This window comes from Cloeon dipterum, chromosome 1 (assembly GCF_949628265.1).
Source record: "Cloeon dipterum chromosome 1, ieCloDipt1.1, whole genome shotgun sequence".
NCBI classification, from domain to species: Eukaryota; Metazoa; Arthropoda; class Insecta; order Ephemeroptera; family Baetidae; genus Cloeon; species Cloeon dipterum.
The window spans coordinates 36,778,817-36,799,577 of NC_088786.1; the positions used below are offsets into that span (position 1 = coordinate 36,778,817).

The 20,761-nt window shown below is 39.6% G+C and overlaps 3 protein-coding genes across 3 annotated transcripts; all 3 read left to right on the top strand.

The window, feature by feature from the left end:
- Positions 1-1,534: 1,534 nt before the first annotated feature.
- On the top strand, positions 1,535-5,407 carry LOC135948191 (protein yellow-like). The gene is made up of 5 exons (XM_065497331.1): positions 1,535-1,596; positions 3,116-3,437; positions 3,598-4,203; positions 4,908-5,070; positions 5,235-5,407. Exons 2-4 carry the CDS (start codon positions 3,126-3,128, stop codon positions 5,052-5,054), a joined length of 1,065 nt encoding a protein of 354 aa, XP_065353403.1. The 5' UTR covers positions 1,535-1,596; positions 3,116-3,125; the 3' UTR covers positions 5,055-5,070; positions 5,235-5,407.
- A 579-nt stretch (positions 5,408-5,986) lies between these two features.
- LOC135934153 (uncharacterized) lies at positions 5,987-9,023 on the top strand. Its single transcript, XM_065475697.1, has 2 exons — positions 5,987-7,103; positions 7,195-9,023. The coding sequence occupies exons 1-2, from the start codon at positions 6,050-6,052 to the stop codon at positions 7,311-7,313; spliced, it is 1,173 nt and encodes a 390-aa protein (XP_065331769.1). The 5' UTR covers positions 5,987-6,049; the 3' UTR covers positions 7,314-9,023.
- A 1,717-nt stretch (positions 9,024-10,740) lies between these two features.
- LOC135934132 (protein yellow-like) lies at positions 10,741-17,937 on the top strand. Its single transcript, XM_065475665.1, has 5 exons — positions 10,741-10,860; positions 14,585-14,908; positions 15,400-16,002; positions 16,603-16,765; positions 17,493-17,937. Exons 2-4 carry the CDS (start codon positions 14,597-14,599, stop codon positions 16,747-16,749), a joined length of 1,062 nt encoding a protein of 353 aa, XP_065331737.1. The 5' UTR covers positions 10,741-10,860; positions 14,585-14,596; the 3' UTR covers positions 16,750-16,765; positions 17,493-17,937.
- The last annotated feature ends 2,824 nt before the right edge of the window (positions 17,938-20,761 follow it).

Here is a 20,761-nt window from a genome sequence, read left to right on the forward strand (position 1 = left end):
CAACTAGAAAATTCCCAAATTATTTTACATCTTTATGGGAAAACAAAATAAATCACGTTTTTCAAAGTTAAAAAACTATCTAGTCCTATATAGAAATTTGATCTGATCGACACGTATTTGGTCTTAAAATGGCGCCAGATAAATTTTTGTTGAACAAAAATAAAATATTGACACGCCGAGCTTTGGGTCCGCAAGTCTGATTAATCAACTGAATTATGCACTTTGAAACGCCAAGCAATTTTAAAATATTTCAGGAAACCTCTAGAAACATCTCACATTTAAATTACTTCAGTCGAATTTCAGTATGTGCAGTGGATTTTACAAATAACTTGAAGTGAAATAATTTAGCTGGTTCATGCGCATTACGAGTAAAAAACATCTTTTCTATCCTTGAAGTACAGCATTTATTACTCATTCCTCATACAAACTGATTTAAAACAGATGAACCAAGATTCCAAGACGCTCTATTTGCTAAATATATGTCATGCCGTGACCGCTTTTCTGCATCTTGGGAAGTTTTCCATTTTAAAAGCCTTTCCAGTAGAACTCTTCCAATTAAATTTATCCAGAACCTCTTTTTACGCAACAAATTTGATGTTATTCCTTTAGTCCCTCAAGTGGACAAGGAGGCGTCGCTGTTGATTCGCGGCGGCCAATGTATATTTTATTTATAGACGATTAGAATAGAGAGGGGAACCAGGACGGGTATTTGGTCCCGTCCCTGTCCCTGTTCGTTCTTAACCTTGTCCCTGTTTAGTCCCGCAACCCTGAAAACCTTTAAAAATTCGTAAATGTTCAAATTTTTACTTAAAATATTAGCCATTTTTGTCAGTAAATAACAATTTTATGTAAATTGTTAATTTTTTTATGTAAATTGTTAACCTCGTAGGAGTGCTCCCTTTTAAAAATAGGTCGGCGGATACAGTGAAATTTTACTCGTCCTGCATGGTCGCGGTAAAATTGCGCATCGCTTAATGTGAGGATGGCGCCGCCGGCCGCTGATCCGCAGGTTGACATGTAAAATTAGGGTTCTAGGTTCAGTTTTGTTTTCTTGTCACTCTGTTGCGTGGAGGGAGAAAGGGCCAAATTTAATATCAAGCCAGCGCCAGACTCGTATATCGTCTGAGGCGTTCGATCGTGACCTTGTTTTCATCTCGATGAGAGTGAACGTGATTCTCGTTGCCAGCAGCAGTTCCTTTTAGCTGAACACTAAGCGCTTTTGGCATTTTTAATTCCCAAATATGCCGAAAATAGAGAAATAATCAGTGCTCGCAAAAAGATAATTCTTCTTTTTATCAGGACATACAGTTTATTTCATGAATGGTTAGTTAATAAATACATAAATAATAACATCGGCAGCCAGATTCGTGGGAACTTCAGGAGAATTTAACTAATAATTGTTGGTTAATAGTTCTCTCAAGACTATCTTTCTCGGCTCAAAAAATTATCTCGCGAAACGACATCATTTTCGACCTCCAACCCGACGAGTTATCAAAAGTAAAAGCGTTATTTAGATTTAGACGCTCTATGAACGTCGACAATAAGGCAGTGTCTCGGCTCAGCTAAAAGTTGGGGGCGATTTTTGCTGCGTTTAAGGTAAAGAAATCGATCCGTGTTGGTCTGTTCTATTGCAACTCATCTATGCTTTTGATTTGTATTAAAACTTAAAAATTCCGCTTTTAAAATTAAATTTTTTTCGATATTTAACCAGACAGGACTATAAGAAAATAAATGGATTCTTTTATTGATTTAATTCTGAACGTGAAAAATTGAGATATTGCTTGGTTTAAATCTGAAGGAGGAGTGGAGACGAAGCGTTTCCTGTGTGTTTTTTTAGTCTTTTTAGTCCCAAATGTTTTTTTTTATTCGTGATATATTTTCATTGGATTGAGCGAACACGAGAAACGGGTGCAAGCGATAACGCAAACAGGTCGTACAGATCGGGCGCCTTATCGTACCACAGCGGGGATTTGTATACTTTCACTCTCTTACACAAATGAGTAAAAAACTGTAGAAGCCCTTAGTGTTCGAAGCCGCCAACAGATGACGCCACCGCGTATACTTAAGGTTTTTAGGCACTCCCGCTAATATTTCAGACTTAATCCTGTCAATTTGCATTCTTCACTTGCTGAAGATCAAAATTGGTTCAACCAATCGCCGTATAGAGTCTAGAGTCATGAAAATATATTTTTGGAACAATAATTCTTTTCCAACGTTTCTACGGCGAATGGCTGGACTGGTTTTGGTTTTCAGCACGTCAAAAGAAAAGATTTTAAGTGAAGAATGCACAGTAGATGGATAAAGTCTGAAATCGCTTCCCACTTGGTTTTAGCATTTGAAAAAGCTGTGACGTCAGAGGGGTGACGCTTGCGCAGTAGCGAGACCAAAAGGTTCATGCGTTGCGCGCGCCAAAGCAACGTGCGATTTGCATTGCCCACCTATTTCGACCCTCAGGAATCGATTTAAACACGCGAAAATTCGATTTCAGTTGGTCATTAAATATAAATAACATGACCTCGCGTAAAAATGATCTGCTATTCAAAGCTTGTTTTGTCATTAAAAAGTCAGAACAGCAGAAGCGGCTCAAAAGTGAGTTCTTTTAAAGTTGACCATGCACGAGTCCCGTTTATTTATTTATCATTTTATTATTTTGTTAGGTTCAGCCATCACACTGTCTAGGATTTTGCTCCCAAGTTTCTACGGTCGGTATATTGATAAAAAGAGCCAATGACGATACAAAATATATACAAGAGTAAATTCTACTCCGTTTTTCCTTCTGCTCCCTCCTAAAACCACCGTGGCATCTTCTTTTTACTCGTGAAGGCCGCAATAAAAGACCTTGGCCGATTTCGGGGTTATCTTGAGTGATGGTCGACTCGTTTAACATTAATTTTCGCGGTTTGCTGCTGGCTCTCGATATCAACGCTTGATAAATATTATTGATGGTCGACAACTGTGTTGAGGAGGAAAATAAATGACCGCTGATATAAACTTCAGTTTCATTCTAAATTTTCTCAAAATGTTCAAATGTCCGTCTTTTGCAACATTTTTTTATTAAAAAATTAGGGAAAAATTGCAAAAATCGTATTAATTTGAATTTTTCTGCTTATTTCAGCTCGAACACAATGTCTTCGTTCTTAGCAGCCATGTGTTTGCTTGGCCTTGCCCTTGCCAGCGCCATCAACTTCACAACCGTCTACGAGTGGGATGAATTTGATTTCGTCTGGCCATCAGGAGCGGACAGTTCAAAAGGACAGATTAAACCAAATTTTAAACAAGAGGAGATTGTACTACAATACATGGCAGTTTTTGGAGAACGACTATTTCTAAGCACTCAAAAAACTTACGGAATTAACGCCACAATATTTTGGCTGCCAACGAACGACACGTCAACTGCACCTCCGAAGCTTGCTCCTTTCCCATCCTGGGAGTTCCATGTACGATACTGATTTGAGCTTACAATTAGAATAAACTGGAAAAATTTACGTGAATTCAAGCACGAAGAAAGTATAGATTTTAACGCAATATTTAAATTCGTTAATAGATCAGTTATTGGATATTCTGCTTAATTAATATCTTTTTTATTTGCCTTGGCAGAAAAAAGTCAACTGCAACACTATTGACTGGGTCAGCGGTATGCAAGCGGACACTGATGGTCGGTTGTGGGTGCTTGATCAAGGTAGGGGCTATTGTCCGAGCCACCTTCGGATATTCGACCTGCTCAACAACGACACAACCGAGCGCATTCACCAGTTCCCGGACAAAATCGTCTCTCATTTTGATTATCATAGATGGATGCATGATATAGTGCTGGACAAAACAACAGACGATACTCTTGCGTACATCATTGACGCTGCTGGATCTTCATTTCTGAACATCGTCGTTTACAGCCGAAAAATGGACAAATCCTGGAAAGTGAAAACACCAGGGTTAAAATGGACTTACTTGGCCCTCTCTGCTAACACGGAAGCGAGACAGTTGTACCTTACAAGATTCGGTTGCAAGGAACTGTACTCACTGTCTGTATCAGAGCTGAAGAACAAAGACGGAAACGCAACGGCGGAATTCATCGGCAAATTTACTGGTCATCCTTACAGAATGCTAATCGACAGCGCCAATGTCTTGTATGCCGTCTTTTATAGCAAGAATTACGTCTCCAAATGGAATATTTCGGAGCCTTTTCTTGAGGAGCGATTTTATGAGGTATAAATTTGATTCTGCGGAAAAAAACGAAATTTAAATTCTGCTCGAATAATGTTAAAAATTTCTTATCATTATTAAATTTCAACCTATGACAGATTTATGTAGTATCACAAAAGGGCAAATTTGCGTGGAATATGAAATAGATGGTATAAACACCGTCTCTAATAATTTAAAATTAAATAAAGTATCAAATTGACCAGTTGCATAAACTTTTAGTTATTGAAGCCGCCAACAGATGGCGCAACCACAGACTTTCTTAAAAATGTTGTTTTAATCGGTTTTAAGATATTTTCGCTGCGATTTCAGACTCAATCTAGCTATTCTACTTGTTTAAATTAATTTGCTTTTATTGACGTACTGAAAACCAAAATCGGTTCAGCCATTCGCCGCAGAAACGTTGGAAAAGATTTTTTTATTTCAAAAATAGTTTTTCAAGATTCTACGGCGATTGGCTGAACCGATTTTGGTTTTCAGCATGTCAAAAAATAGCAAATTAATTGAAGAATGCACAGTAGCTAGATTGAGTCTGAAATCGCTGCGGAAGTGCCTTAAAATTGAAAGTCTACGGTGGCGCCATCTGTTGGCGGCTTCGAACACTTAGGGTTTATGCAACTGGTGAATTAGATATTACTTTCCTTATATTTCCGACTATTTTAATGCTATTTCTGGCTTACGATATCAAATCATATATTGCACTCTTTTAGGTCGGAGAACTGGGTGCATTTCAGCCATTTACTTTTGCTTTGGACTCGACCGACACTATCTGGATGACGGAGAGGAATCAATCTAGGGATAACACAAAGCCTAGACATAAACTGCTCAAGGCTGCGGTCGGCGCAGATTCCTATTAATTCATCCCTGAAAAAGGTAATTGAAACTTCGAGAGAAATACGATAAAATTTTGTGCTGAAATTCTGAGATCATACTTAATTTTGGGAATATCTCTTGCTTTTATATATATTCTGACTTTGTTTGGTAAAAACTCTTATAAATTATATGTATTCTTAAATGTCCAATTGATTCGATTGCAGTTTCACCGTCCCTTGATGAGACCTCAGGAGAGCAGGAAATCACAGAATCATGCACAGCAACAGCATCCTTTCGGTTTGAATCTACCGTTCCTCCCTCTTAAACAACCAGAGAAACGCAGAGTCTACTTGGAATCCTAATTATCAATCTGCAATCTAGATAAATTTTTATTAAACAGAGATAATTTTCTTTCTGTTCATATAACTTCCTGCGCGAATTAAGTTTTTCTTTAAAAATTATACAATCAGCTTGCGTTATAGACAGTCAATTTCTTAATTTTTAATTTAATTTCGTTTATTAAACACCTATTTGTGTACAACAGATTATATTATATAACAGATAATTGTCAGGTCAGTCATTTGGCAGGTAATTTTGCTGCCTGGGTCAGACTCATCTGGTTCTTGTTGGTTGGTAGGACTGCCTACCGACCAAAACAAATTAAATAAGGCTCCTCGTTTTTCGCGAGTTGTTGGCCGTTCTCTTACTGTAGTCGCTGACTTGGTACCTTGCCATCGTGAAATAGACCTTCCTCTGCGCCCTGGGACTGTTTGCAACCTCAACCTCTAAGATGTGGGGCGGTTTTGACGAGTCGGAGAAGCGCCCATGCCCAAGGGATGGACCAACATGCTGTTGCCAGAGGCGTCACTGCGAGCTTGATCGACTGCATTTGGAGCTGAGCGAGGTTCTCAAAGAAATCCAAATTATTAAACTCGCTGTTTGCGGTCAGCTGCCGGCCGGTTTGTTGAATAAGGACACCAGGAGCGGGCTGCGAATTGATGTAAACAGAGCTACATTGCCCCGCTGCCAACCTAACAAGATGCCAACTGGTTTAGTGAAGAAAATAGCCCCGGCCCGTATCTTTGAGATTGCTGGCGATCTTTTTGTGGACTCGCCTCTTCAGTCAGCCATGGCTCACTGCGTCGGGGCCGACTTCCTGATGGGCGCGGGACTGGCAGTGACCTTTAGGACTAGATTTGGTTTCCAAGACTACTTACAGACGCTGGATCTATGCCCTGGTCAGGTCGCGCAGGTGTTCTGCGATAAAGAAGACCGCCTCGTCTTTCATCTTGTGACAAAGCCCCGTTCAGCCCGATGTAGACCTCTGCCTGGCGACTTCCGAGCTGCAGTCTTTGAGCTGGCGCGGCGCTGTGCTGAGTCGAGGGTGGCTACGCTCTCGATTCCCCGTATAGGCGCCGGATTGGATCGTCTCCCTTGGCCTTGGGTGCGCGGTGTTCTTGAGGAAGCTTTCGCTGGCGCTGACACTGAGGTGCTCGTGTTCACCCTCCCTGCTGAGAGAAGGCCGAGTAAGCAGAGAAGAGTGGCCCCACAACGACGTTGGTCTGGCGGCGCCCATAAGACCGTCCGAGCTCGAGATACCGCTGTGGAGGGTGGATTGGCTCGACACAGGGAGGACAACGCAGAGACGACGGGGGCCACCACTACGCCCTCTGTGTCCAGCCCCACCCTGGCGGCCAATAATACAGGTGAGAACGTTCCTTGCTTGTCGCTAGCCAATGACTCGTTGGCTGGTGTGCCACCTGCTCTCGCTGATAAGTCTCTTACTCCTGACAGACCGATAAGGACCAGTAAAAGCCGCCGGAAGATCTCTGCGGACGAGCGCTTTTACAATGACTGTCAGCGAAGGCTCCAAGCGCTGCTTGAGGCCGGTGGTGTTGAACCAGAACGCGAAGAGGAGCCGCCTTCCTCCCCCCTTGTCCTCAGGCGTAGCAGTGCCTCCCCTTTCATAAAAGCTGCTAAAAATACTGTCACCTCAACGGGTGGGTCCGCCGGGCGCGATCCGAAGGCCTGTGAGTTGACAGGGGCTTTATCTTCCCTCGCGTCCGGCTCCACCCCATCGATACAAAAATCAGGTGATGTACCCTTGGACTTTGCTCCTGAGGCTCTCTTTGCCGAGGGGGCTCTTTCTGGAACAACTCAGAAATCCAATCACCTTGCCCGCAGTAAGGCGTGTGGAGCAGAAACGAGAGCCGAGCCTGAAATCAGCAGCAGCCCAGCCCAGCAGACGAGAGTGCTACGGCCGAGGAAGGGCATCTTCCCAGCTGCGAGGCCTGATGTTATAAATCCATCAACGAGACCAAAAAACCTGCTCAGCAAGAGCAGCAAGACAGTCAGTTAAGCCAAAAACTTTCCCTACTTCTCTGGAACATCGAAGGTCTCAAAAATGTTTTTCCCTTACTTGATGTGAATTTTCTCTGTAAATTCGAGATAATTATCTTGACAGAGACCTTCCTGTTGACTGATTTTGCTATTCCTAACTTCTATTGTAAGCACTTGTTTGGAACAAAGAAAGAATCGGGGAGGCCGATGCGTGGCGTGTCGATCTTTTTCCGCTCAACTCTGGGAGTCTTGGCCAGCTGGACAGCTCTGGAAAATTCACTTATATTAAATTTTAACAACGTGAGCATTGTGGCCTCATATTTTAATCCATCTATGTCCAAAGATAGCATTTGGGACGAACTCACTGAGACTTTTTCCTTTATTTCAAATCCAGAGTCCGTAGTTTTTGCAGGCGACTATAACTGTCGCATTGACAAGGATAAAGGCAAAGGGGAATTGATCCACGAATTTATTCTGCTAAACAGCCTACAATTAATAAATAAAATCCCCTTACAAAGCACGTACACTTCAAAGAATGGCTCGAGTGTGATAGATATTGTAATGTGCAGCTCTCAGATCATTAACAAGTCTTTCAAAGTGGTGGATACATATTTGAGGAAGCATAGTGTATTGTGCGTGAAATTGGAAGTGCCCTTTAAAGTCAAATGCAGCCTAACTGCGATTACAGTAAAGACTGGGCGTAGAGTTATTGTGGAAAAGTTAGCTATGTGCGGAGAGGAGGCCAAACAATCTCTCCAAAATAATTTAAATGATAAGGATCTAAATGCCTTTTATAGCTGTCTGCTAATATTAGTTGAAAATGCAACTGTAAATTTGAATAGTGCAAATAAAAAGAATGGCCAGCCGTGGCACGACAGTGAATGCTTCATCCTTAAAAAACTTATCTTGAATATTAGAACAAAGGTTGATTCGTGTAGATTCAAGTCTTTACCTCCAACAGCGCAAAATAGAATCCGAGTGGCCCTTTGTGACGCCAAAGCTAACTACCGACAATTGTGTAAGATAAAAAAGGCCAAACATCAGGAACTACTTGACGAAAGAATCATTTTAGAGGCTGAGGCACGCTGCTACAGATTTCTTCGATTGAATGACATGGGCTCATCTCTTGTGGCCAATGATATTTCTATGTCATCATGGGTGCAATTTTTGGGCGGGGTTTTCAATAGAGAATGTCTGGGGCAGCGTGATCGTTTAAATCTAAAGACTAAGTTGAGGCTGTATGCGGGTGAAGTAACTCATTCTCCTTTTATTCAGGCGGAAGTTGAATTTGCTCTTCAGGCGATAAAAAACAAAAAGGCTCCCGGTCCAGATGAGTTGCGAAATGGGGTGGTTAAGCACTTGTGGCAGGTTATTCCCGCCGAGATGACGGCCTTCCTAAATGTTTGTCTCGAGTTGGGCGCGTTTCCAAGTGCGTGGAAAACGTCCAATTTGAAATTACTATACAAGGGAAAGGGCAGCATCTCTGACGTCAATAATTATAGAGGCATAAGTGTTTGCTGCTCACTGTATGGGCTCCTGGACCGAGTGATGAACAATCGCCTTTACTCTCGCCTCATCGAGCTAATTCCGTCAAACCAATTTGGGTTCGTGAGAGGGAGGTCTACTCTACAGGCCGTACAGTTCCTGATTGATGAAATTGATTTTGTAGTGTATGAAAGCAATTTCTTAATTTTGCATGTCAATTTATTGTAAAAAAATATTTTAATTTTGTTGGTTAAGCTGATGCCGTAAATTTCATTGGTTATGCACCCTGCTCGACGCTTGTGTCGAGCAGGTTGTAGATATTGGAGGCAGAATTTTTGCTGCGAAGGTTTCACATGGCAGGGAAAATCATATCGAACAGGAGGCTTGGAATCGGAGGACATTTCATCTTTATTTTAAAGACAAATTTGTTGATTTGAAGGACACAGAAGCAATCACTATCCATATATAAAAAATGTGATTTTATAAAATAGAAAACCATGAGTAATTAAACCGTTAAAAACACTCACTATTCTGCCAGAAAAAAGAATAATTTTACGTTTACAGATCCTCTATGATATATAGCCAAATTAGTAATAAAAACATCTAGAAAATGAGGAGTTAATTTTTTCCGAGCACTGCTTCCGCGCTTCACTATATACAAAGAAGGAAAACCGCACCGTGCCTTCAGAAATTCATCTGTGTTTGTTACCTCTTCGAAACACACTGAACCATAGAGAAAAGGAAATTTTTCTCGTCTTTTATGTAAATTAATAATAAGCGGGCGACCAACGGGACTCGCCCATGTGGTCCATTGAGGCAGTACCGGCAGCGGAATCAACCAAAGGACTCGTTTTAAGCGACGGCGCCAGCTCAAACCGCAAAGAATCATTCCGGGGCCGGATCTAGGGTCACGCGACCTGAGGAAGGTCGGTTAATTGCAAGGGTCACAAATCCTGACCAAAGTATACTGCCGCGCATGGGCTCGAAATGGCTGAAAAATCATCAAAAAATCGGCCTCGTTAAGGATTTCAGGTCGGGATACCTTGAGTAAGGTCGTAATAGTTTGCCAGGTCGAGCACAAACCGAGACTTGTCCGATAAGGGGTCTAACGACCGAATTTTGTTCAGAAAAATAATCCAACGAGCAATTTATTTGACAATTTAATTTAATTTTCCTTTATTTGCATTACACAGCGGTACAAAAATCGAAGCTTCTCCATTTCTGTCCGCGCATTTACAAATGAGTCTTAAACAACAAAATAATTAATAACAATAAAGAAGAAACATAGTGTTAACATTTCGTTATGTTTGTGTAACAAGCGAGTGTGTGTGTTTTGCTACATTTGATGCTCTGAAATTGAGATAATCATCATAAGTATAAAATTTGTTAGCATAAACAAAATTCTTTAACTGCTTTTCGTATTCGTCTAACTGCTGCTCGCCCCGAATCTGCTCAGGAAGTTTATTATACAAATTTAGCATGTAAATTTTTGGATTTCGAGAAGCCGCCGCTGACACCTGGGAGGGCACAAAATAATTATCTCTGGAGCGAGTGTTGTATCCGTGCACCTCCCTAACTAGCTGAAAATAGTGATGATGACGACGCACAAATTTGCAACATTGCAATAGAAATATGGAAAAGACAGGCAACAAATCAAACTTCTCGAACCATGGTTTCGCTGACTCAAGCGGCACAGGAGAGCGCCAATAACGAACTCCAGCCATCGCCCGAATGAGACGCTTCTGCGCAACAAACACTTCCTGACGTACTTTGGGGCATGAACCCCAAAAAATCACAGCATACTGGAGATGGGAGTACGCGAAAGCATAGTACACATTAAGCACTTGTTTGAAATCAACAAACTCTGGCCTCAAAATATCATCACGCGAATTGACGTCATTTCTGACCTCCAACCCAACGAGAGTTTATCGAAAGTAAGAGCGCTTATGTAGATGCTCTCTCAACCGCGACTTGGCAGTGTCTCAGCCCAGCAGAAAGTTGGGCGCGATTTTTGCTGCGTTTAAGGTACGTTTTGTGTTGGCCTCTTTTATTCAAACTCATCTACGCTTTTGATTTGTGTTAAAAATTAAAAATTGAGCTGTTCAAATTTAAATTATATTTATTAATGCTTTGAAATGTTTTTTTCTGAGTTTTAACAGACAAGACCATAAGAAAAGAAATGGATTTATTTAATTTTGAACGTACAAAATTGAGATATTGCTTGGGTTTAATCTGAAGGAGGAGGGGAGACAAAGCGTTTCCTGCGTTTCTTTAATTTTTATTGAGTCAAAATGTTACTTCAGTTAATTTATTCGTTACATATTTTCATTAGATTGAGCGAACATGAGAAACGGGTGCAAGCGATAACGCGAACAGGTCGTACAGATCGAGCGCCTCATCGTCATCGTCCCACAGCGGGAATTTTTATACTTTCGCTCTATTACACAATGTGAGGTGTTTTATTGCCCTTGACTTACTGCCTCACTGCTGGTCGCCGTGCTTCTGCTGCTCATTTTCCTGCTGAGCGGGCGTCGGATGCCTCTCGGTGTCATCGGCCTCCGTCTCTCGCGCCTTGTCGCTTCGTTAGTCGGTCATTTGGCTTTCGCCCCGCAAGATTCCCACTTTCATTCTAAACTGCCTACCCCTTGTCTACGCCCTAACAACTTCGCTCGGGGAAAAACCCGTATGGGAGAGAAACATCAAACATTAGGGGCAAACACATACCTTTAATTTTCGAAACATGATGACAATGCGAGGTCGCGGTCGAGAGAGAGAGAGATCACGGGGTTGATTTCCTGGTCAGGTCCCTGGCTGATGTCCTCTTCCCGTCTCTGCGCACTCTGTCAGTTTGTCGTCCTGGACACCGCGCACTTTCCCGCACTCAACTCCATCCTTCGCCGCGGTCGGCCGAACTGTCTGTTTAATTCTGCTCTTTTTTCCACGTCGCCCGTTTTCTCTCTCTCTCCTTCTGTGCCTCTATCCTTTTTGTGCACATTCCCACAGTCGTAGTCATAATACTAATACACTCTTTTTTTATTACTCAACTAGGGCCCGCACACAAGCAATCATCTATAAACTGTCGCTAACTCATTAAATTATGAGCGTCAGCGGAAAAAGTAGCCCCGTCACGCTTGCCACTTTTATTTTAATAATCTTAATCTCCCAGCCATCGCAAATTATTTGCGTTTCCAACCAATCGAAAACATGGAGTTTTTTCCATTTTATAAAATAAAAATATTTACTGATTTCCTTATTCAAGCATTAAATTTTCCATCCCTGCAACGACGTCACTGTGACATCACTTTGATATCACTCGCGTCACAATTGCACTTAAGTGCAAGAAAAATGATGTCAGTGACGTGAAAATGACGAAAAATTTTGTATTTCCAAAAGGCTTTAAATTTTTATTTTAAACCACTAAAAACAAGTTTTGTTGGTTTTCCATTGAATTTTGAGCAAATTTGGAAAATTTCCCATTCCTTCAATGACGTCACTGTGACATCATTGTGATATCACTCACGTCACGATTTTTATTTTAACAACTGAAAACAAGTTTTGTTGGTTTTCCATTGAATTTTGAGCAAATTTGGAAAATTTCCCATTCCCTCAATGACGTCACTGTGACGTCACTGTGATATCACTCACGTCACGATTGCACTTCCGAAGAGACGAGGAATGAAAATGATGTCAAAATGATATCATATTGACATACCCACGGTGACCAAACGTTTTAATATTTTTTCGTTGATATACCAAAGAAATCAATATAATATCTCTAAAATTTTCCAATTTTGGAAAAATTCAAAAAACTTAAAAATTAAAAAAAAATTTTTGTCATTTTTTCATACTTTTTTAAATTATATTATTGCAAATGGGGCCTACAATTCAGGTGTGCAGGGTCACGATTAGATGTGATGTCAAAGTGACGTCAAAGTGATATCAATATGACATGCTCAGCGTGATGATTTTTTGAAATTCTGGGGATGCGCGTGATATCAATGTGACATCAATGTGATGTCCCAAAAGAATTTGAAACAAAAAAATTATGAAATTAATTAATTAATTTAAATGTTAATGATCAGCAAAGATTTCAAATTTTTTTGTTTCAAATTCTTTTGGGACATCACATTGATGTCACATTGATATCACGCGCATCCCCAGAATTTCAAAAAATCATCACGCTGAGCATGTCATATTGATATCACTTTGACGTCACTTTGACGTCACTTTGACGTCACTTTGACGTCACTTTGACGTCACTTTGACATCACTTTGACATCACATCGAATCGTGACCCGGCACACCTGAATTGTAGGCCCCATTTGCAATAATATAATTTAAAAAAGTATGAAAAAATGACAAAAAATATTTTTTTGATTTTTAAATTTTTTGAATTTTTTCCAAAATTGGAAAATTTTAGAGATATTATATTGATTTCTTTGGTATATCAACGGAAAAATATTAAAACGTTTGGTCACCGTGGGTATGTCAATATGATATCATTTTGACATCATTTTCATTCCTCGTCTCTTCGGGAGTGCAACCGTGACGTGAGTGATATCACAGTGATGTCTCAGTGACGTCATTGAAGGAATGTGAAAATTTTCCAAATTTGCTCAAAATTCAATGGAAAACCAACAAAACTTGTTTTTAGTTGTTCAAAATCAAAATTTAAAGCCTTTTGAAAATACAAAATTTTTCGTCATTTTCACGTCACTGACATCATTTTTCTTGCAGGGTTGTATGCATTGCTCTGCATTTACAACTATTTTACAAGCAATTAATTTTATGTCAGCGTTTCACGCCTCGGCGGCGTGAACGCCATAATGCTCTGTTTTTGACAACCACTAACTCTTCACGTGACCGGATTCGGGAGAATTCCGGTCACACACTAACGAGTCTGTTTTTCTTCCAAATATGAACCAAGCTGAGGATTTCCACGATTGTCCAAGATATTTCATTAAATTTGAATTTTTGAACGCGCAGAGAAATTGTGCAGCTGCTGGTACACAGCAAAACGTGTTTTTCTCGATTGTGAGTTGGGATTGTGGTCGAATTTCTTCTTTCTTGAATATGCTCGCACTTGGAGGCAGGCGAGCAGTTTTTCATATCGAAAGAAAATATCCTGCTAGAAATTCAAACGCACTGGTTGGGAATTGGGAAAAGCTTATTAATGAAATTCAAGTTGTAGAAAAAATGGCAGGATAATTTGAAAATAGATAAGCAGTGGTTTTTATTTAAATAAAAATAAAATAGCCTCGCGTAAAAATGCTCTGCTATTAAAAACGTTTTTTCTAAGTAAAAAGTCAAAAAATCAGAAGCGGCTCAGAAATGAGTCTCAGTTCTTTTCAAGTGGCCTGCCGTCGATGCATTAAGTGTAAATTCTACTCCGTTTTTCCTTCTGCTCCCTCTTAAAACCACCGTGGCATCTTCTTTTTACTCGTGAAGGCCGCAATAAAAGACCTTGGCCGATTTCGGGGTTATCTTGAGAGATGTCGACTCGCTTAACCTTAATTTTCGCGGTTTGCTGCCGGCTCTATATATCGACGCTTGATAAATGTTATTGATGGTCGACAACTGTGTGCTACACACTGAAAAATTGAATTAAATTGCAAAAACCATTTAGCCGCTCTCTTGGGTTGCCGACGTAAATCGTCAAAATGTTCAGATTTTTAATTAATAAATTAGGGAAAAATTGCAGTGATGAAATATGTTTTAATTAAACGGATTTGCTTTTTTATGCTTTCAGCTCGAACGCGCAATGTCTCCGTTCTTTGCAGCCTTCTTTTTGCTTGGCCTGTGCGTGGCCAACGCCATCAACTTCACAACCGTCTACGAGTGGGATCAATTCGATTTCATCTGGCCATCGGGATCAAACAGTTCAATTGAAGAGATTAAACAAAATATCGAACCGAAGAATGTTGCACCTAATAACATGGCTGTTTTTGGGGAAAGGCTGTTTCTAAGCTTTTATTATCTTTCTCGGACTCTCGCCTCAGTGGTGTGGCTGCCAACGAGCGCAGCGTCGACTGCACCTCCAAAGCTCGCTCCTTTCCCATCCTGGGATTTCCATGTAAGTCTCTGATTGAAAATACTATGATTTGAGCTTTTATTAAAAAAAAAACTAGGAAAATTTTACGTGAAGTCCAACTCATTTAATAGAAAATTATTTGAACAGATTTCGTCATCTTTGGTGTTGGACAAATTAAAAATTACTGCTTCTTTTTGTTCTGCGATGATTTAGATCACGCGCAATATATTTTTGAGGAAAACACAAGACTTTGAAGTTTGAATCTTCATTCCACTTAATGATTCAGTAAAAATATAACAATATTTTACTTCCTGTACATTTTCTCCCCATATTTTAATTATTTTAGTGATGCAAAATAACAGTCGAAAAGCCTAGAAAATAAGATTTGTTCTTACAACTTTTCGGTTCTTGTACTGAAAAACTGAACTATCATTTAGAACAGAAAAATCGTGATTATAGATCTTAATTTCGATTCGTTAAAAGATCGATTGGATATGTTGCTTCTATATATTCTTCTGTATCTCCCTTGACAGAAGAAAGACAACAACTGCAACACTATTGAGTGGGCCAGAGGCATGGAAGCAGACACTGATGGTCGGTTGTGGGTGCTTGATCAAGGTAGCAAGTTTTGTCCAAGCAAGCTTTGGATTTTCAACCTGCTAAACAACGACACAACCGAGCGCGTTCACAAGTTCCCGGACAATGTCATCTCTCATTCAATTAATGATAGATGGCTCCTTGACATAGTGATTGACAAAACGCCAGACGATGACCTAGCGTACATCGTTGACACTGAATCCATACACGCCATGGTCGTTTACAGCCGAAAAATGGACAAATCCTGGACAGTGAAGACACCAGGGAGAAAATGGTCTTCCTTGGCCATCTCTCCTAACAGGGCAGCAAGACAGTTGTACCTTAGAAGATATAGTTCCAAGGAACTGTACTCACTGTCTGTATCAGAGCTGAAGAACGAAGGCGGAAGCGCGGCTGTGAAACTCATCGGCGAATTTACTCATCGACCTTACAGAATGCTAATCGACAGCGCCAATGTCTTGTATGCCGCCTTTTTCTACCAGAGTTACGTCTCCAAATGGAACATTTCGGAGCCTTTTCATGAGCAGCGATTTTATGAGGTGAACTTGATTTTGCGAAAAAATGAAAAATTTTGATTCTGTTCAAATAATGTTAAAAATTTTCTTAATAATATTAAATTTCAACTCAAGACAGATTTATGTAGTGTCACAAAAAGAGAAATTTTCGTGGAAATTTTAAATACGAGTTAAAGACCGTCTTTAACGTTTAAGTTTCGTCTAAGCACACCAAAAAGTCCAGCGCGATGTGCGAACTTTTCCCGCCAAAACAATATGAATGCGAGAAGTGCGCATGCGTCATAGCTGGTTTGAGCACTTGCAGAGAGACCACCTGAACAATTAACTTCTTTGTCAAATCCAGCCAGCTCTGACGCATGCGCAGTTCTCACATTCATATTGTTTTGGCGGGAAAAATGTTCGAACGTCGCGCTGGACTGTTCGCTTGGAATAAACCTCCACTTTACCTAATTCGACCCTCAAGAGTCGATTGGTGTGCTCTAAACTTCGTCAAAGGCGGTCTTTTACATCGTCTTTAATAATTTTTTACAAATTCAAAACAAATTAGATATTCAACTTTCCTTATGTCCCCGACTATTTTATACATTTTCAGGCTAACAATATTAAATCACTGCACCATTTTAGGTCGGGGAACTGGGTGCATCTTTTCCATTTACGTTTGCTTTGGACACGACCAACACTTTCTGGATGACGGAGAGGAATCAATCTGTGGATGAGACAAAGCCTAGGCATAAACTACTCAAGGCTGTGGTCGGCGCAGGTTCCTATTAATTCAGCCCGTCTGCAGGTAATTGAAATCAAACTTCGAGGGATAGAATTAAGAGCTGATTTTTTGAGATTATACTTAATTGGGGAATCTCTCTTACTTACATAGTCGGACTTTGTTTGATAAAAATCATATAAATTATATATATTTAAAATATGCGGTGGCTGGCGCTGCTGACAATATTTTGAGTGCTTAGAATGCCCAAAGGTTTTCTGCTGCACTCTTAAATTTTTGACCCTCTTTCACTGGCGGCTGGCGCAGCGCGGTTGGTTTAGACCTCAAATTTAATTACGACTCTATTTCTGGTCTATGCTCTTGGTAGCTGTGAGCCGCTCCTCTGGCTTAGTACTTTAGTGCGGCTTCATGCTAATGTACTCTTTGACTTCCATGCCCAGTCTATAATCAATTCTACTCTGCTTTGACTACGATTCATAGGAAAAATCTAAACTTTAACTGACACCGAGGATAATGGTTTTCACGAAAATACAATTTCTTAGATAAAACTGAATTTTATTCCTGGTTTGAACATCGTGGACTGTTGATGGTTCTCACTATTTCTGCCAGAAAACATAAAATGGATTTTTGCCATAAAATCTATAAATAGTTTTCAGTAATTCCCTTTAAATGGCAATTATATATTATATTATTATTAGAATTTTAACATATTTATTTGCTTAATTTTACATTATCTCTGTTCTTCTATCACAATTTTTGATATTCTTAATATGTCCAATTGATTCGATTACAGTTTCACCGTCCCTTGTCCCTTGATGTGACCTTGGGACAGCAGGAAATCGCAGAGTCATCCACGGCATCCTTTCGTTACGAATCTATCCCCCCCACCTCTTTAACAACCAGAGTCTGCTTAATTGGAGTCCTCTTTATCAATCTGAGGCCACAAAGTCAATTTCACCGCTCACAAAGCCTAAAGTCTCTCCCGTTCCTGATCCTTTTGCAGACTTGTCATTGCGTGGCTGACCCTGATGATGAGAAGAATGTCCGTTTTCCCTGACAGCAAACAGCTTTCGAAAATAAAATAAAGTGTGTTGAATTTTAGTAAATAGTTTATTAAAAACGGCAGACTTGAACATAACGCTATTATCGTTTTTCGTCTTTTTTAACAGAATAATCTTTAATTTGTCGGAATATTTCGAGTTAAATAAAAATATACATTGCATTATATCCCCTAAAAACAGTTTGTTTTTCTTATCTAATCCATTTATAGATGATGGACATGTTTAAAATTAATCCTTCTTAATAATATATTTTCTAATAAACCTTGCAATAATTTATTCATTTACGAAATTCATAAAACCGTAAAAAGTAGTAGTTACTCTTGCTGACAATTTTCTCGGAAAGTTAGAGCAAAAAACGACTGCAATCTAGATAAATTTTTACTAAACGCAGGCAATTTTGTTTCTTCTACAAATTGAATATAATTTCCTCCACGCATTACGTTTTTCATTAAAAATTATACAATCTGCATGCGCTGTAGACTATAGACAGTCAATTTCTAAATTTTGCATTTCAATTTGTTTAAAACAATATTTTAATTTTGTTGGTTAAGCTGATGCCGTAAATTTCATTGGTTATGCAACCTGCTCGGCACTTGTGTCGAGCAGGTTGCATATATTGGAGGCAGAAAATCGTAGAACAGCGCTGGACGTGAAGACGTGAATGAGGCTCGAATGTGCTCGAAATTGCTGAAAAATCATCAAAAATCAGCCTCGTTGAGGATTTCAGGTCGGGGTACCTTGAAAAAGGTCGTAAGGGTATATGCCAGGTCGAAGCACAAATCGAGACTTGTCCGATGAGGGTTCGTGATCGAGGATCGAACGAATGACCGAATTTTGACAAAAATAAAATAAATTTCGAGTGTGCGCATTAATGTTTATTAAGAAAAATATATTCAGCGAGCTATTCACTTGCGACTCTGGCCTCAAAATATTATCACGTGAAATGACGTCATTTCTGACCTCCAACCCGACGACGAGTTATCAAAATTAAAAGCGCTATTTAGATGCTATCTCAACCACGACTTGGCAGTGTCTCAGCTCAGCTGAAAGTTGGGCGCGATTTTTGCTGCGTTTAAGGTAAAGAATACGATTCGTGTTGGTCGGTTTTATTTCTATAGTCATCACCACCAATGCTTTAAATTTTGTGTTAAAAATTCAGCTGTTCAAATTAAAATTTTATGAATTTGTAATTTACACATTGAAATATTTTTTTGAACATTGATTAATTTTTAAATACAAATTTTCCATGATTTAACAGACAGAATTCCAAAATTTTCCCAAAATATTCAAAAGTTTGTCCATGGCAACATTTTTTTATTAAGAAATTGACCAGTTGCATAAACCCTTAGTTATTGAAGCCGCCAACAGATGGCGCAACCACAGACTTTCTTAAAAATTTGGTTTTAAGGCACTTCCGCTGTGATTTCAGACTCAATCTAGCTATATTGCTTTTTTTTAATTAATTTGCTAATTTTTGACGTGCTGAAAACCAAAATCGGTTCAGCCATTCGCCGTAGAAACGTTCGAAAAGATTTTGTTATTTAAAAAAATAGTTTTTCACGATTCTACGGCGATTGGCTGAACCGATTTTGGTTTTCAGCACGTCAAAAATTAACAAATTAATTGAAGAATGCACAGTAGCTAGATTGAGTCTGAAATCGCAGGGGAAGTGCCTTAAAATCGAAGTCTATGGTGGCGCCATGTGTTGGCGGCTTCGAAAACTTAGGGTTTATGCAACTGGTGAATTTCAACTTAAAAAATTCCCTTTGGCTGAACTAAACCGACATATTTCGAATTCAATCAGCAGAATTCTTATCGATCCTTAATAGCTTTACACTTTAATATGTTAATAAGGTTAATAAATTAAAAATCTTTAAAGCTATAATGTAAAAATTCCAAGTAGAAAGGTAACATCAACTTACAAAATTTAATTCAGCATTTTGCGCATCACACCCCGTGGTTTATTCACAATCAACTGCCGTTTCTGCGGAAACCTCTGTCATAATATAGGGGGATGATGTGCGGACGTTTAAGCTTTCCGCAGCATTGCAAACAGCAGAGCACTATGAAGATGATGGCCGCCAACACGTACAAAATCCTGAAACATTAAATGAGATATTTTTGAAATGGTTACAAGTTAAAGGCGTTCCTTATTTTAAATAATTGAACGAATTACTTACAAGTTAAACACGACGAAGGACACACTGGACTTGTCGATGAGATCCTGAAGGAAGGCATGCATGATGGATGAGCGGCTCTTCATAAATAAAATAAATTCGGCTTATGCCCACGAATGGGATTCCAAACGCGCAAGAAATTCAAATAAAATTAGAAGAATTTCTCCCATTTTATCTATATACAGGTAAAATTCCCGTCTGAATGGAACAGGATCCAATAAGAAACGTTAAAAGAATTGAGGCACAGAACGTAAGTAAAAAATGAACTGAACTTGCTTGAGAATTTAATTACAGTTTCTCATTGAGAGACACGAGGAAAAGAAACTTATAATTCAGTCATATATGATTTCGATTTGGATTCAATGGGACAAATATTTCCCGTCCGTAAAGAGATTTGTCAAATATGTATTCTTAGAGCTCAAACTACACAATTTAGGAATCTTTTTCTTACTTTTATTAGGACTCTGTTGGATAAAAATTTGGAAAATTTGCCGGCAATTTTCTCGGAAAGATAGAAAGCTTTTTATTTTGATAGCCAAGCCGAAATGAAAAAGGCGGCGTATATTTCCTCTTGTTATGCAATTTGACCAGCGCTTTTGTCGAGCCAGTTGCATACATAGCGAACAACTCTGGTGACTTGCGAGGCAGAATTCTTGCTGTTAGAATTTCACGAAAGTATACACGCCGGCCCGGCATTCACTTGGTATAGTGAAAATCACGGGACGCAACTGGACAAGTTGGAGGCTGGAATTGCCACTTTCGAGAGCAGAAAATGTGTGAAATATTTATTTTATTGTTTCTATGGGCCGGAAAGAGCCTTGAAT